Consider the following 17,964-nt stretch of genomic DNA (forward strand, 5'->3'; position numbering starts at 1 on the left):
GGGCTGAACGGCTGCACCCGATGCCCGGTCCCTTTCCCCTTTACTTTTGAAGGATCATTTCAGTGGACGCAGAACTCTCGGATGTTGAAAGAGCCTCTTTCCCTTTTAGCACTAGGCTATTTCTCTCCACTCTCTTGCTGGCTGCACGTTTTCTACAGGGACGTGGGATGCGAGGGGTCTGTTAGGGTGACTGTCCAGCCTCCGGCTTCCCTGAAGGTTTTCTCCTTGCCTTTGATTTTCTGCAGTTTGACTACGCTAAACCAGGGTGTTAATTTCCTGGTCTTTACCCTGTTTGGTATTCTCTTGAGATTCCGATCTGTGCTTTGGTGTATGTCAAAGAAAATTTCCCAGCCATTATCACTTCCAAATGCATCCCCATTCTATGCTCATTTTGGAAAATGGAAGAAATGTCCTCAGGACACCCTTGTGCTTTTTTTTTTTTTTTTTTTAAGGAAAATAACACAAATTGCTCCAGGATAGGATAGCCCAGGATCTTGGTCGCACTGGGTTACAGGGCAGAAGTGTTTCCTTTCTGATTCTCCTTGCTCCAGGAGATTCGACATCAGGCTCATATTCTGTGGATGATATGAGCATATAGGTGATTGCCTAAAATTTAGGTTAAAAAAAAAAAAAAGGCCAGAAAAGAAACTGCTACATTAAAAGGACTGGCTATATTTTCAGTATTTCCTCCTGGTGTGCACAAGGGATGATCAGGCCGGCGAGGAGGCAACAAACAGCAGCTCCAACAGCAAGAGTGAATCTTTCGGTCTACTCTGCCACCCTCCTCTCCCAGGGCTCACTCGATCCTGGGCTCCCAGGCCTGAAAGTCAAAGCACATCCTTTACACGCAGGGTGCCAGCCCTGGGCCCACTCTTCCAGTTGCGTCTGACCTCCTCCGCCGGTTCTTAACAGAAGCCAGTGCTTCCTCACACTGACTCTACAGAGCACAGGCACAACAAGAGCCAGCTTTTATTATATGTGATGGACGGGACCTACCAGGGTTCTGGGCGGTGCCTAGGGAGGAGGGGGTGTCCCACCGCGGGCCTGCAGGCAGACGGGGCAAGGACTTCTATGTACAGTCCTATCTACAGTCACCGCCAGCGTTTGACCAGATGACCTCCTCAAATGACTCCTCCCCGAGGGCAGAGATGCAGGGAAAAGAGTAACCTGGAAGGCTGTGTCCCAAGCAGGGATGGTGCGAGGCCAGGACAGGGAGGAACACACATGCTGGCTACCCTTCCAGGAGGTTCTTGCCCCAGCCCTGGTCTCCGAGCCCGGGGGGACAGACCCACAGGGTGGCCTAGCAGTTCTGTGTGTAGCAGAGGAGAGCCCAAAGGGCAAGCTTCCTGCTCGCCGTGAGATGACATGGAGTTCTCCCTGCTCGGAGTCCTGTGGCCACCGTGTTGTGCAGGCCGATGTTTCTCCCATAGTGGTGTGCAGCCCTTGAAGTCCCATTCGTTTTCCTCTGATGCCAAGGGATCAAAAAGGTGGAACTCAGAGCCGAGGCTCTCTGTCTGCTCCTAGAATCCTCTGATGCTACTGCAACCCTCAGCCTCAAGGGGACCCTTGACAGCCTAGGCGCCCGGCATTTAGCAGCCAGTGCCGCCAGATGTCTGGCTGACGGTTGTTGGCAGCACCTGGCAGTGTCTGTAGCAAATGCAAAGGAAGCCAAGGGCACTGGACATGCCGGGGAGGAACACAGCTGGTGTGGCATCAAAGCCTGGCCTGGTGGATGCCCGCAGTGGGTATAGCAAGTCACAGGCTAGAGATGGCTGGTGGCTGGAGGGCGAAAGGACAATGTCAAGGTTGGAGTGGGGCCACTAAACCTGAGGGCAGGCAGGTTGCTGGTGCCTGTGGCTGAGGGGGCCGGGTGCTGGAAAGAACTAGAAAGAGGTGCAGAAGCTCTGAATGGAGCCACGGGGAGGCTCCAGGAGAAGAGGCCAGGAAGGGGGATGTGGTGTCCATGGACAGGTCCTTAGAGTCAGCTGGCTGGGGAGCCATGCCTGCCGACAGGCTGGCTGAGGGGCTGTGATTCCTGGCTGGGGCACCAGGCAGGCCCATGGACAGTGGCGGGGGAGCCAGGATTGTTGGTGGGAGAGGGAGCAGGAGAGGGAACTCCACTCCGGAGGCCAGGGAGAGTCACGGAAGGCAGAGCCAGCGCCTTCAGCAGCTGTGGCTGAGGCCCTGGGGGTAGACAAGATCCTAGTCCTAGTGGTCATTTAGCGGGGACCACACCGGGGTGGACCACGCCAGGGCTTTGAGATGAAGGGGTGAAGGTCCACCATGCCTGCAGGCACAGAGGAAGCAAAGGCAGGAATTGCCTTTGGGTACTTAATGCTTGGTGCCGGGCCCGGAGCAGGAGCGAGTGGGTTGGGAGTTTAGTGTGTTTCGCCGACGAGGGAGAGGGAGCGGTGGTCAGCAAGTTGACTTGAGGGGCTGAGGGCAGGGGTGGTGGAAAGCTGCCTGGAAGGGGCTCTGAGGAGGAGAGGAGGGACCCCTATCAGCTGAGCTTATTCCTGGACGCTGCAGGCAATGCAGAGACCGCCCGGGGCGCCCTGCCTTCTCCCATGTTTCCTCAGCTGTGTGCTGGTGCTGGGCGCCGGAGGGGCGGTTGGCAGAGGAGTGGTCCCTGCAGCAGGCATGGGTCATCTGAGGGCTGCTGTGGTTCCCAGAGCCTTGGCCTCACCCCTACAATGTGCTGTTGGCATGTTGAGCGCTGGCTCCTTCTCCTGGTGGGGTGGGCAGTGTCTTCCCTGGTGACTTGGGGACCCAGCTCCAGGGTGGTAGCAGCCGCAGAAGGGGACCCTTGCACTTGCAGGGCCTAGAACTGTTGGAAGCGGACCAGAGGTTCCTCAAGGTTGGTGGCTACCCTGTTGTTGAACCTGCCGCCTGTTCACGTGGGATCTCCATCCGGGCAAACTCTGAAATGGTGCGGACAGATGAGGGCCCTGCTGGGTCACTGTCATAGGGACCTGGGTGCGGGGAGGGGGCAGCAAAGAGCAGGATGGGGCTGAGCCCTGTCCCTGGGGCAGCGGCAGGGTCCTCAAGGGGAGCCGTGAGAGGCCGCGGTGCTGCTGGATTTGGGACAGAGACCCTCCGAGGAAGGTCTGGTGTTTCTCTAGGAATCTGCCTTGGAGCTCTGCAGAAGCCAGGGCCTGGGCAGGCAGGACAAGAGGCCGCCATTGCCTGCCAGGGGCCTACACGCTGGCCGGGCACCCTTACAGCCCTCCTTTCTCCAGGGCTGTAGGGCTCCCTCCTGCTCAGGCGTCCCCTCCCTGCTCTTTCCGGTGGCCCTGGTACTGTTTTCCCTGTGTGGGAGACATGGGCATGCCTGCGTGCGGTGGACCACAAAGGACTGGCTCCCTGCATCTGTGCCTGAGAAGAAAGTTCTTTGCTGGGCCCTGGCTGAGCTCTGGGACACGGTGGCCCGGCCAGCAGGCAGCAGCTGCTGCTGTGCTGTGGGGCTGTGGAGGAGGCTGGCGCTGCCGGGAGGGCGCCTGGGGCCTTTGGAATCATGAATATCATTTTCAGGATGCGTGGACACACGGCCCTCCATGCGCCCTTGGCTCCTTGTGGGACGGTGTGGCAGCTGGGAGACCTGGACCAACTTAGTGGATGGAACAAGTGGGCTCGGGGGCTGCTGGGCCCTCCCAGGGCTGGGAGCAGGGGTGAGGGACAAAAGGTGCCCAGGCGACTTGCCAGAGTCTCATCCTGGATAAAGAGTTGAGCTCTGGGACAATGGCGGAGCCAAGATGCTGGGGTGTGACTGTGGCACATAGCGCACAGGATGGGGGCTGGCAGTATTTTTTTTTTTTTTTGAAAGGTGGAAAGGCAGAGTGACAGAGAGGGGGAGATAAAGAGATATTCCATCAGCTGATTCACTCCCCAAATGGCCACAATTGCCTAGGTTTAGCCTGGCCAAAGCCAGAAGCCTGGAACTCTATCTGGGTCTCCCCCATGGCAGCAGGGATCCAAGTATTTGGGCCATCATCTGGTGCCTTCCCAGGTGCATCAGCTGGGACCTGGATTGGAAGCAGAGCAACCAGGACTCAAACCGGTGCTCAGATATGGGATGCTGGGGTCCCAAGCAGTGGCTTAGCCTGCCACACCACAAAGCAGAACCCCCAGAAACCTTTGCCATGGCCATAGCAGAGAGCTGGATCAGAAGTGGAGCAGCTGGGACTCCAACCAGCGCCCACATGGGATACTGGCACTGCCGGCGGCAGCTTTACCCATTATGCCACAGCACTAGCCCGAGATGTACAATATAAATGTCTTCCTCAAAGACGTGAGAGCCACTGCCTTTGGAAGGTTATCCAGGCAGGTCTCTGGTCTCCCAGTCTCCGTGCAGGGTGAAGGAGCCTGACCCATCCCCGCAGACAGCAATTAGCCATCACAGAGGCCGGGGGCGGAGAGCAGCGCCTGTAGCTCAGGAGAGGCGCAGCGTCCAGACCCTCCCACGGTGGCCCCCCAGCTGAAACCCTGCACGGCTCGGAGTTCGGACCGCCTTGGTGTGGGGGTATGTGTGTGCGTGGAGGGGGGGTGGGCGCTGATTTCCTCCTGCGCCCGCTGTCACTCTGGAATTCTGTCCTCTCCCTGTTACACTTTGCCCAGGGTGATGTGAGGGCGGGGTCCTGACCCCACCCATTGTTACCTTACAATTTGCCCTGCACTCAGCCTTGGAGTCGGTGAAGGAGTTAAAAAAAAAAAAATTATACGCACATCAGGGAGTTTAAGAGGAGAAAGATGGGCTGTCCCACGTATCCAGATTTTTCCCACATTTTTTTCCTCCTCCCCGCCTCGAAGGGCCAGGCCTCCTGCTGTGCTGTTCCCTGAGAAAGTTCCTTTCCCATCATGTCGCTGCGTTTGGTTTTCTTCCATTTCTCATAATATTTGGCTGTCTTACTATTTGTTTTTATTTCAGTCTTAAGGACCCTTTGGCCACATGCAGTATCCTGAGTTGAAAGTTCTGTCCTTTCCTTCCCTTAAAGATGTTATTCCAATCACTCTGGCCTTGTGGTATGTACACACACACACACACACGGGTGCTTCCAAACTCCTTGCAAAATGGAATTAAAAGATGTTTATTTGGGTGCAAAAAGTATCTTTAGTCTACACTTACCAGGAATACCAGGAGTCTTCAAAAGTTCATGAAAAATGCACATTATGAAAAAGATGCACAGGTTTCAAATGTTTTTTGGTACTGAAAATGAAATTATCTTTTCTGTTCACTTTTCCACAAATCTTCTGGAGCACAATCACAGTTACGTGGCTGTGTCCAGGAAGGATCTGATCGGGCACTGCATTACCTGCCGACTTTTGCTTCCTTGATGCATCCCCACACCACGAATAGCCCCTGGGTCACACTTTGAAGACCTAAAAAGGTGCAGCATGGTTTGTACTAACCATAGCCCAATGCTCCCCTTAGTTCACTTATCTTGGCCTATTGTCCAGGGCCTGGTGTCGTGGCCCTGCCCCTGCCCTGCAGGTTCGTCTGGCCAGGGCAGCCTGGTGTCCTGGGCTGGCCCTGCTGCCTCCCCGGCCTGTGGCCTTCCCACTCCACGAGGCTGTTCCTCCTGCAGGGAGCCCTCCCCAGCCTTCAGACGGTAGCACGTGCAAGGGGCTTTCTCGTCCCTGCTCCCCCTCCAGGCAGAGCTTCCCCACCCATCAGCAAATGCAAGGTCACAAATATTAAGAATTTGTGATTTTGGGCCGGCGCCGTGGCTTAACAGGCTAATCCTCCGCTTTGTAGCGCCGGCACACCGGGTTCTAGTCCTGGTTGGGGCGCCGGATTCTATCCCAGTTGCCCCTCTTCCAGGCCAGCTCTCTGCTATGGCCCGGGAAGGCAGTGGAGGATGGCCCAAGTGCTTGGGCCCTGCACCCGCATGGGAGACCAGGAGAAGCACCTGGCTCCTGGCTTCGGATCAGCGCGATGCGCTGGCCACAGCGGCCATTGGAGGGTGAACCAATGGCAAAAAGGAAGACCTTTCTCTCTCTCTCTCACTATCCACTCTGCCTGTCAAAAAAAAAAAAAAAAAAAAAAAAAGAATTTGTGATTTTGAGGAGGTCCTTGCTGTGGACATATCCATTAGTGGAGCTGTGAAGAGTATTTTCTGGACTATGACAACCATGGATGGTTTTATGTGAAATTATTACAAAATGTAAATTTTATTATACCCACAGCTGATGATTCTTATGGAGCAGTTATTCTAAAAAGATTTAATTCTTCAATCACATCGATTTCATTTAAGTCTGGATTTAAATTTTTCTCCATCTTTATTGATGCATAATTGACAGTAAAAATTGTATCTGCTTAGGAAGTACTAACTGATATTTTGATATATATATATATATATATATATATATACATGCACTGTGAAGTGATTTCCAGAATCAAGCTAATTAACACACTCAACAGCTCATGCACTTATCCCTTTGTGTGCGGTGAGAACAACTAAGATCTATCCCTTTGCAAATTGCAAGTGTGCAATGCAGTATAACGAACTCTGATAACCTTGCTCTGTATTTGATCGTTAGAGTTTATTCATTCTGTGTAACTCAGCATCTCTCATTTTGCTAAATCCCCAGTGCCCAGAAATAACCGCTCTACTCTGTTTCTATGAGTTCAAGAGTTTTACATTCTGTATCTGATTGTGCATATCACCTATCTTTCTATGTCTGGCCTGTTTCATCTAATGTAATTGAAGTAGCACCTTGACAGTAGGGACTCCAATTGGAGCACCTGAGACTCCATTCTGGGAAGGCAGCCCCCTCACCCCCATGAGACTATAAAACTGAATCTATAAAACTCTTGGATAATTGCAGCAAACTGCATCAACTTGGAAGAGCATAGAAACCCCTTAGCATGACTGCTCAAGCTTGAAAGTAGGCTGCACCTGGGTTAGTGATAAAAATGTAATTTGTCTATGTCCTACATATGATTAAAACCAATATTTGGGTTAATGTCAAGATTATAATTGATATTGTTAAGATTATAACCGGTATTGTCAAGATTGTAATTGATATTTTGCATAGGTTTTAGGTCAGCTTGATCCCATAAACTATGTACTCCCCCTTGATCCTAGCAAGCATGTAGTCCCCTTCCGATTTTGTGGTTTTTGCCTGTGCGGGCCAGCCGCACCAGTCGAACGGAACCTAAGGGAGGGAGAGGGACTGAAAAGAGGGACAAGAGATCGCAGAGAATGGAGCCAAGACAACAAGGCTGATCAAGGCTCGTTTATTCCAGTGTCTCAGTGGTATTTATACATAACCAGCACAAAGAAGCACAAAAGATAACAACAGACGTAAGCAACTTATCAGGGCTCTGGTAACAGATAATTTTAACAAAGTGTTCTTGATTAACATCCTCCTTCAGGATGGGAGTATGTGACTTTCTTATCCTAAGAACTCCACAAGCCAAGACTGGCCTTGATTTGTCCAAAGGCTGCCTACATTTGCCTTTATAAACCCTGTTGCTTTGGGCTTTGGGGTCGAGAGTTCTTTAGGGCATGAGCCCACTCTCAGCTGCCAGCAATAAAGGACTGGCAAATTTTATCAGTGTGTGGTGCTCCTTTGTTTGCACTCACTCAGTACAACATTTTGGAGGCCCCAGCGAGATATGGAGTCCGCCTACGGGAAGACCTCGCTCCGATCCTTCCAGGTTGGTGCTCTGGCCACAGGGGAGGCGCCCGCTGATGATGTCCCAGGGCCCTATGTCCTGATTCATGGAACAGGGAGGCTCGGCTCGACCTCTTCACTGACCAATCGGCCTCAGGTCCTCTGGTAAGTCGACTCCCGTTTTCTGGTGGTGCCTTCCGGGGATTGGAGGTCTGATGAGACAGCAGTACAGTCTCCATTCCATTTGAGCGCGATGGCGTTAGGATGGGAGACTCTGGTCTGGTTAAAGAAAGGCCTTTCCTGGATGTCCTGGTTTCTGTTCCTGTTTCGTGGCCACTTTCTGATGCACTGTCTGCGTCTTTAATCCTGGGAGGTAAATTCTTTTCCCTGTCCTGCCTGTCTCCTTTATTCCCTTGTCTCTGGAGTCTCTCTGTCCCTTCCCTGAGCGTGGGCTCTGCTCAGTCTAAGGGGACACCTTTTCAGTGTATGTTCAAAAATTTCTCTCTTTTAAATCTAGAAAGATTGCTGCCTTAAACATTGCCTTGTCACTTGCCAAAGTTTTGTGGCTTGGTTTTCACAGATCTGGATGAAAAATAACAATGGGTGATCAGCCCTGACGTGGATTTTTTTCAATCTCTGGTTTATGTCATTGATTGCTAGCTGGAGTTTTGTAAAAAGAGTAAAATTCCATGTAAATGTAATTTTGACCTTAATTCAGATAAAGGTGTGATATAATATCAACATCTTAAGTCGCCAAAGTGTAACAGCCAAATATAATTGGGTAAAGGTAAATGAGATAAATGTGTCTAACAAAAATGTTTGCATAAGAGTCCATATATAAAGAATAATTCAAGACTGCTTGAAAGAAAGTAAGGTTAAAATTTGATGTGTATTTTAAAAATGTTTTCTTAATTTGCAGATTTTTAAAGGAGTATTTCAATGTAAATCAAGAAATCTGCAGATAAAAAGGGGTCACAAATATAAAACTGTTCTTGGTAAGAAACGTTAAAGAGGTTTAAAAAATACGTTTAAGTTCTAAAAAGAGGTTAAAAAACAAGTTTAAGTTGTAAAAGGTGTGAGAAAGTCACAAAAGGTAATGAAAATTTTTCTGAATACAAAAGCTATTAATTAAAATATGATTCTCTGTTAAAACAGTGAGATTTTTGTAATACGTATATGTTAGTAAATATTTTAAAATAGTCTTTAAAATCTGCTAAAAAACTACAACATCTCCTTTTAATAGTTTTTATTTAATTGGTGACTCTGTCTGTTTTCTAGCCATATCCAGTAAGTTCTCTTCTTTTTCCTAGTTCTGACTCTGTTAAAATTGTTCCAAGTAATGGAATGATTCCATGTGCTAACTTATATTTAAGGATTTTATTTCCCATTTTAGTGAAAAAGAAAAATCAGTTTTGTATCCTATTGATGTTCTATGTCTCTCCTTAAATTCTGATTGTTTAAAAACAGCTGTGTTTTGGTTTGGTTAAATATTCTAAAACATTTAAATGTTCGCTTTGTAACAATAAAATCTGGTCTACTCATACAAATGTCCAAAAGTTATAAAAGTCTAATAGTTTTGTTATCAGTCACAATAGCTATCTTAATGAAAAGAGGCCCAGAGGACTAAAAAAAGATTTTAAAAAATCTTACAGGTACTTTCTAAAATACTATGTGGAGTAAACAAGTGCCTCTTCATTGTTGGTTAATAAGTTTTAAAATTTTAACCATGGCTACTTAAAGCCTTTTGTCATTCACAGGTTTATATTTTCCTCTAAACACTAAAAATCAACTGCTCATAAAAATTAAGACATTGTTGGTTCTGTGTTCTGTCCTTGTTTAAACCCTGTGCATTTAATCTGCTTGTTAAACTTGTTCTCTCTCAATGCAACTCTAGATGACCATGTGCAGCTTCCGCGAGCTGCCGCTGCCGCCCCCTCGAGAGGCCCCCTCCCGTGGGAACCCTGTTTTGACTGCCGTTCTCCACCCCACATCCTAAGGGGCCCCCAGGACAACGACCCCCTGTCAGCAGGAAGTAGCCAAGATGAGATCAACGCCTGGGTCCTTACAATAGTGAAGTGTGGATTAAGTGGGGGGTGCTGAGGACGTCCAGTTGGGCTAAGTGTCTCTGCGCCCCTCAGGCTTTAACAAAATGTCTTATACATGCAGGCTGTAAGCTGTGACAGAAAGGTTTGCTCTGAGACACGACCCCGCCTTCCTCACTGTGATATCCTGTACCCAAACCACCCCCCATCCCCGATAACTCATGGTTTGCTTGCACAGCGGGTTTAACTCGCTGCATGAAGTTTCCTACAAAAAAAAGGCCTGTAACCTCTTTCTTACGTGTATCAGTACATGCGCTTCTGCAGGTGTATGCCTATTCTGGTGCGGAGGGAGGCCTGCTCCTCTCCTATTCTCTCGCTGAGTTAAACCGAGCAAAAAGAGGAGCCCCTCTGGCTTCCCAATCCTGGTAGGCTTGGGAGTTGCTGGAGGAGCAGCCCTAAGTACTGTTGCACCGATTCAAGGGGAAATGGGTCTCGCTCGGTTAACTGAGCCCATGGATGCAGACTTAGGTCGCCTCCAATGCTCTACTGAACGTCTTCGCGACCAGCTCAGTTCTCTCATGGACATGGCGCTGCCAAATAGGAGGGGGCTAGACCTCTGGCTTCTGACTCAAGGTGGCCTGTGTGTGGCCCTGGGAGAGGCTCCCTTTTCTATGCTAATCGATCAGGAGTTATAACTGACTCCCTCCAAAAGGCAAAACAAAACTTAGAAACTTACCCTAAACAGCACAAAGACTCACAACCATGGTATAGTTGTATGGTTAATTGGAACCCAAGGCTGACCACCCTGTTAACTGGCCTGACAGGACCATTAGTCCTCCTCCTTGGACTGACTGCTAATTAACTGGTTACTAGATTTCATTAGACAAAGTATAGCTTCTGTTAAACTCATGTATATGCATACCTCTCACTCTGCCCTAAATATCCTTCCTGATCCATTGGATGTGGCTGAATCAAAGACTTGATTCATCTCAAGACACAAAGTGGGGAATGAAGTAACACCTTGACAGTAGGGACTCCATTTGGAGCACCTGAGACTCCATTCTGGGAAGGCAGCTCCTCCCCCCACCCATGAGACTCTGGTCTGAAACTAGAAAAAGACCATCAGGGGTCGGCGCTGTGGCACAGTGGGTTAAAGCTCTGGCCTGAAGCGCCGGCATCCCATATGGGCAATGGTTCTAGTCCAGGCTGCTCCTCTTCCGATCAGCTCTCTGCTATGGCCTGGGGAAGCAGTGGAAGATGGCCCAAATCTTTGGACCCCTGCACCCATGTGGGAGACTTGGAAGAAGCTCCTGGCTTTGGATTGGTGAAGCTCTGGCCATTGCAGCCACCTGAGGAGTGAACCAGTGGATGGAAGACCTCTCTCTGTGTCTCTACCTCTCTCTGTAACTCTGTCTTTCAAATAAATAAAATAGATCTTTAAAAAAAATAAAGGACCATCAAATTTTATCAATGTGTGGTACTCTTTTGTTTGCGTTCGCTCAGGTACAACATAATGTCCTGTAGGTTCATAATTTTAATTTTTTTAAAGATATGTTTATTTGAAAGGCATAGTGAAACACATATACACACTCAGATACGCATGCAGACAGATCTACCATCTGCTGGTTCACTTTTTTAAGATTTATTTATTTGAAAGAGTTACACAGAGAGATAAGGAGAGGCAGAGAGAGCGAGAGAGAGAGAGAGAGAGAAGAGAGAGAGCTCTTCCATCCACTGGTTCACTCCCCAGTTGGCCTCAATGACTGGAGCTGCACCAATTGAAGCCAGGAGCCAGGAGCTTCTTCCAGGTCTCCCACGCACTTGGGCCATCTTCTACTGCTTTCCCAGGCCATAGCACAGAGCTGGATGGGAAGTGGAGCAGCCGGGACTCTAACTGGTGCCCATATGGGATGCTGGCACTGCAGGCGGCAGCTTTACTCACTATGCCACAGTGCGGGCCCCTGGTTTACATTCAAATGACTGCAACAGCCAGGGCTGAGCCAGGCTGAAGCCAGGAACTAGAACTCAGTCCAAGTCTCCCCAGTGGGCGGCAGAAACCCAAGTACTTGAGCCATGATCATCTGGATCAGAAGCTGAGTAGCCTGGACTGGAACTGGCAGCCCATATGGGATACAGGTCCTAAGTAGCAGCTTAACCTGCTGCTCCTCAGGCCAGCCCTCCTCTTTTTTTTTTTTTTTTTTTTTTTTTGACAGGCAGAGTGGATAGTGAGAGAGAGAGACAGAGAGGAAGGTCTTCCTTTTTGACGTTGGTTCACCCTCCAATGGCCGCTGCGGACGGCGCATCGTGCTGATCTGAAGCCAGGAGCCAGGTGCTTCTCCTGGTCTCCCATGCAGGTGCAGGGCCCAAGGACTTGGGCCATCCTCCACTGCCTTCCCGGGCCATAGCAGAGAGCTGGCCTGGAAGAGGGGCAACCGGGACAGAATCCAGTGCCCCAACCGGGACTAGAACCCGGTGTGCCGGTGCTGCAGGGCAGAGGATTAGCCTGTTAAGCCTCCTCTTTTTTTTTTTTTTTAAAGTGGATTAACATGCCATTATCCACTCACCCCTTGACAGAGACTCAGGGTGTTTCTATACCTGGCTATTGTAATATTGCAGTGAATATGGGGGTGCACATAGCTCTTTGACAAGCTGATTGCGTTTCCCTGGAGCATCCTGAATGTACCCAGAAGTGGGATTGCTGGGTGACACTCCCATGGTAGTTCCATTTTTTACCATTTGAGGAACCTCATACGACCTCCACGTGGTAGTGTCTGGGTTTGAGTCTCGGCCTTGCTTCTGGTTCCAGCTTCCTGCTGATGTATGTATACTCCAGGAAGCCGCAGCTGATGACTCAAGTTTTTGGGGCTCAGGGCCAGCACTGTGGCATAGTGGGTTAAGCCTCCACTTGCGATGCTGGCATCCCATATGGGCATCAGTTCAAGATCTGGGCGCTCCATTTGTGATTCAGCTCCCTGCTAATGTGCCTGGGAAAGCAGCAGAGGATGGCCCAAATGCTTGGGCCCCTGCACCCATGTGAGAGACCAAGAAGAAGCTCCTGGCTCCTGGCTTCAGCTTGGCCCAGCCCCAGCTGTTACGGCCATTTGGGGAGTGAACCAGCAGATGGAAGGTTGCTCCCCTCGCTTTCCTCCTCCCTTTGTAACTCTGCCTTTCAAATTGAAAAAATAATAAATCTTTAAAAATAAAAGTTCTTGGGTCTCTGTCACTAGTTTGGGAGATCTTGATTTAATTCCCTGCTCCTAGCTTCAGCCCTGGTCCAGTCCTGGCCACTGTGGGCATTTGGTGAGTGAACCAGCAGATGAAAATTTTCTCTCTCTCAAATGAAATTATTATTTTTTAACATTCATGAAAAATAGAATTAACAGATTTATTGTGGCACTTTTTTTGAAATCCATGCATTCAAGTGGTTTTCAAAAAGTTCATGAAAATATATGTTATGAGAAAACCATGCATGAATTTCAAAATATTCTTGTATGAAAATTATAATTTAATTCCATTTTCCACAAATGTTTTGAAGCTCCCTTGTATAAAACCATGGCAATTTAATCTTTTTTTAAAAGATTTATTTTATTTATTTGAAAGAGAGGGGTAGAAACAGAGAGGTCTTCCATCCGATGGTTCACTCCCCAGATGGCTGCAACGGCCGGAGCTGAGCCAATCCGAAGCCAGGAGCCAGGAGTTTCTTCCAGATCTCCCACGTGGGTGCAGGGGCTCAAGGACTTGGGCCATCTTCTACTGCTATCCCAGGCCATAGCAGAGAGCTGGATCGGAAGAGGAGCTGCCAGGACTAGAACCGGCTCCCATATGGGATGCTGGTGCTTCAGGCCAGGGCTCTGCGCCACAGCGCCGGCCCAGCAATTTAATTTTAATTTCATAGTAAAGAAATATCATACCATCAAGGTTAAGGATTTTATCAAGGTCACTGTCACCTCTTGGAGATAAAAGCCCCCTCCCTCCCATAACCAAATCAAAGTCGATGGGATTAATGGGACGCCATCTGGGTGTGGCCAGGGAGGGGCGAGGGCTCCCACCCATAAAAGGCGCCGGTGCCTCCTCTCCCACCAGACCTGAGCCACTGTGGGAGCAGCAGAGGACGAGGTGAACCCAGAGCCCAGCAGGTGAGCCCATGCCTGTGCCGTGCGTCTGTCTGTCCTCCCTTGTCTGCAGGTGGCAGTCAGCACAGGGGCTGGGGGGAGTCTGGTGACTGAGGATTCAACAAGGGCTGTGAGTGCCCAGCCAGGGGTTGCCAATCCCTCAGCCTGGATTCTCCAGCCCAGGAGCGGTGGCGGGGGGAGACCCGGTGTTCAGGGCCAAGGCTGCAGACAGGGTGCACTTTTGTTTATCCGTCAGGCGGTTGCTAGGGTCACCCTGGGGACAGCGCGATGAAGCGCTATGCGGCTTCTCACCTAGATGCCGTCCTGTGAGGCGTCCAGGCACACAGGTGGTCCCTGCGGCGGGGTCCGGGTGAGCGGGGGCCCTGCCTCCTTCTCAGTGCAATGCCAGTGACGATCTGTGACGTCAGCCCTCTGATGACCGGCATCAAGGCCGCCGTCTCCTGGTCTCGCTCCAGGGTCACGATAACTCTGTGGCTGGACAGCTTGTCACGGCTGTCGGCCAACAGTCACTCACTCCCGTGTGCGTTTCCCCCTGCAGCGGACATGGCTGAACTATTGCAAAAGATGTGCAGATGTCTCTCCTGCCCGGCCTATCTCGAGCAACCGCTGAGCCTGGAGTGTGGCTGCAGCTTCTGCCACGACTGCGTCCGCTCACTGCCGCAGGAGCCCCACGGGGAGGGCTTGGTCTGCAGCTTCTGCTCCAAGGTCTCCCGGAAGAACCACCTCAGGCCCAATCGGCATCTGGGGCAGCTGGTGTCGAAGGTGAAGGAGCTGGAGCCCCAGCTGAGAGCCATTCTGCAGATGAATCCCCGGATGCGGAGGTTCCGAGGTAAGGACCTGCCCACGCTGCCTCCCTCCCTCCCCTGTGCACCTGGCGCTCCACTCCACCCGCGGAGGAGCCGCTGTCTGCCGCCAAGACTCGGCTCTCGGGCCTCGGCGGTTCTCAGCCCCCGCACCGCGGAGAATCACCTGGTGACGTCTGACAAAAAATACCGGCGTCTATGGCGCGGCTTAGACCGGGGCTCGCAAAACCCACGGTGCTCACGCAACCTGGGGACTTAGTTAGGACGCAGGTTCTGGAAGATGCGGAGTGCTGACGTCGCTGGCGTGGGGACTGGGCTCAGATTAGCGGGAACTTAGAGCAACCTGTCTGAACCTGGAAAAAAATCCTGAATTTAGGCCCTAGATACCTAGAACTGGCGGAGTGAAACAATGAAACAGAAATGTAGCATTTACTGCGCCAGCTTGCATTGTCTTCATCGTTAATTTGTCTTCCTGGGGTCCACACAGGAGGAGCCTGGCGGCTGCCTTGGGAGACCCTCTGGTCACCTGGGAGGAAGGTTCCAGGCTGTAACCACAGTCTGTAATGTAACGTGACAGTGGGTTCCTGCTGGCAACCAGGGCCTCCAAACATTTGAGCCAGGGAGGGAGTCCGGGGAAGTTGCTTTATGAAAAGTTACAGGTTTGGGGAAAAGCAAAATGAGAGGGAGGGAAGGAAATGTGACATTTGGGGCAGGAAGTGCGGGCCTAGAACCTGTCTGTTAGCTGAGGTGCTTGCTTTTATTTCCCAGTGGACGTGACCTTGGATGCAGACACGGCCAACAACTTCCTCGTCCTCTCGGATGACCTTAGGAGTGTCTGGTGCGGGCCCATCAGGCAGAATCGGCCAGCGCTCCCTTCGAGGTTCGACTTGTCCATCTGTGTCCTGGGCACCCCTCGGTTCGTCTCCGGCCGCCACTACTGGGAGGTGGACGTGGGGTCGAGCACAGAGTGGGACCTGGGGGTTTGCAGGGATTCCGTTTGCCGACAAGGGCGGATCCAGCTCTCCTCGGAGCAGGGCCTCTGGACTCTGAGTCGGAGGATCGGATGCTGTTTCTCTGCCAGCACCCAGCCTCAGACGCCCCTCTGCCCATACCCCACCGTACGCCGAGTGGGGGTCTTCCTGGACATGGATGTGGGGGACGTCTCCTTTTACTGCATCGAACACGGAGCCCACATCTTTACCTTCACGGGACTTCCTGCGGGGGAGCCGCTGCGCCCGTTCTTTGCTCCCTCAATCCCACCCAACAGGGATCAGGGTGCCCTGAGCATCTGCCCCGTTGTGCCCCTGGGAGCTGCTGGCCCCTCCGACCGGTGGAGGGAGGACAGATAAACCCCCACTGCGAAGGAGCGCAGACCGGGAAACCCTTGGCGGTTGGACCACAGAACTTTCTGCTTGGTGCAAATTTCACCCAAGGTCACAGCAGAAAAGTATGGAGCTTTTCGTGGCCATGACTAACGTGATGCGATTCGTTAGGGTATAATTAGTGACTATTGTCACCCCCAGCTGGTTGGGTTTTATGTTTTGTTTGCTAAATAAGTCCTGTATTCTCAGATCGATTTCCAATCTTTAACTTTTATTGCTGTTAAGTTCCACCTATGGTGTCATGGGGATTATGAATTAAACCTTTGTAGTTGATCGAATGGATTATGTTTTCCTAAATAAAGGTGTCAAACTCAGAGAAGTAGGAAAATGCTTTTACACTAGTCAGGACTGGAAAGACCATTTTTGACACTGCTACTCAGTGTGGGTAAGGGTTTTTTTGCCAGCAGAGAGCTGAATTGGAAGCGGAGCAGCCGGGTCTTGAACTGGCGCCCATATGGGATGCCAGTGCTTCAGGCCAGGGCGTTAACCCGCTGTGCCACAGTGCCGGCCCCATTCACTTTTGATATGATGACTGACAAGGAAAAACAAACAGGGCCTTGAATGGCTGACTGTTCGCAACAGAGTTTGGATTTGTTTACGGAAGTGCTCAATACCAGCCTTCACAGCTGTGGAGAAAAGTTCTTATGAAGGAGCAGCTGTGGTCTGGTGAGGGTGGGTCTAGAAAATCCATCAGGTTTCACTAATGTCCTTGATCGGATTACTAAGTTGTTTTTACATTGTGAGCAAAAGGTGTTTGAAGCTCCATTCATTGCACAAACATTAATATTTCCCCCAAATGTTTTGTTGCTAATGTTTCTGCCCAAATTCCAGGTCTTGTCCTACACGGACATGTATTGGAGAGCTAGGCTAGAATCACAAAGCACAGCTATCTACAAGGTGCTCTGCCTTGCATGGGGAACTTTCCTCTTATCAGCAAAACACTCCTTTATCGGATTGGATCAAAAGGGTGTGAATCAGGAGGGAGGTGGGAACTTCTGTATACTAAAGCCACTCAGGAGGAGCTCACTCCATGTCTGATTCCTGGAATTAACATTCCCGGAATTACAATTCACAATATATAAAGAATTCCTACAACTCAACAACAACAACAAAATCCAACAACTCTATTTAAACATGGGCAAAGGTGTTGAACAAGGAAGATACACAGGTGGCCAAAAAGCCCATGAAAAAGGTGCTCAACATAAGTGATTAAATACAAGTCAAATCCACAAGGAGACATCACTTTACAGCCATTAGGATGTTTACTACATTAAAAAAAAAAAAAAAAGCACAGAGAAGAAGCGCTGGGCGTGCGTGGGGAAATTGGAAATCCTGGGCTTTGTACACACCCACCAGGATGACTAACTGGAAAATGTCAGGAAGTGTCAATCATTGTTAGGGGAGCAGCCAAAATGTCCTCCATGGAGGCAGTGATCATGCACTGTGCACCCCCCTGGAAAGCGTGTGCTCGGGGTCCAGGGAAGGTGTATCCCAGGATTCCTCTGGTGGAGAAATATCCAAAAGAAACACACGCCTATGTTGAGTGATAAACGACAAACCAGAGGGCGCATGTGCTGGGGGTGATACTCATCGGTCTTGAAGTCAGACCAACTTGATATTGATGTAAGCTCTGATGCCCACCAGAATGCCGGTTTTGCACAATCACAGCCCTCATTTCCTCATTTGCTAAATGGGCAGAATAAATATATTTCCTTCAGAAGGCCATGGTGAAGATGACACCACTAATATTGCTGTAACACTTAGCATACATGGTATCTGGGTCATGTACAAGCAGTCAGCTGTCAGCTGTGAGTTATATTTCTATAACTCATAATAATATTACTATTGGGTTCTTAAAAGTCAGGAAAAGCAACACAAAGAAGTGAATAAGTAGTTTCAGGAAATCAGACAATGCTTTAGGGGGTGGGAGTGTTTGGGATTTTTAAATAAATCATACAAGTAATAAAAATTACTTGCAGGAAAACCA

At 50.1% G+C, this 17,964-nt stretch overlaps 1 protein-coding gene across 1 annotated transcript; it reads left to right on the forward strand.

The window, feature by feature from the left end:
- Positions 1-7,618: 7,618 nt before the first annotated feature.
- On the forward strand, positions 7,619-16,148 carry LOC133752355 (ret finger protein-like 3). Its single transcript, XM_062182847.1, has 3 exons — positions 7,619-7,782; positions 14,170-14,621; positions 15,364-16,148. Exons 1-3 carry the CDS (start codon positions 7,619-7,621, stop codon positions 15,942-15,944), a joined length of 1,197 nt encoding a protein of 398 aa, XP_062038831.1. The 3' UTR covers positions 15,945-16,148.
- The last annotated feature ends 1,816 nt before the right edge of the window (positions 16,149-17,964 follow it).

The sequence above is a fragment of the Lepus europaeus genome, chromosome 23, assembly GCF_033115175.1.
Source record: "Lepus europaeus isolate LE1 chromosome 23, mLepTim1.pri, whole genome shotgun sequence".
Lineage (NCBI taxonomy): Eukaryota > Metazoa > Chordata > Mammalia > Lagomorpha > Leporidae > Lepus > Lepus europaeus.

Coding starts and splice junctions, on each gene's coding strand:
- LOC133752355 (XM_062182847.1), top strand. CDS start 7,619: ATGGAGTCCGCCTACGGGAAGACCTCGCTCCGATCCTTCCAGGTTGGT. Junction 7,783..14,169: donor AATCGGCCTCAGGTCCTCTG/GTAAGTCGACTC, acceptor CCTCCTTCTCAG/TGCAATGCCAGTGACGATCT. Junction 14,622..15,363: donor CCGGATGCGGAGGTTCCGAG/GTAAGGACCTGC, acceptor TTTATTTCCCAG/TGGACGTGACCTTGGATGCA.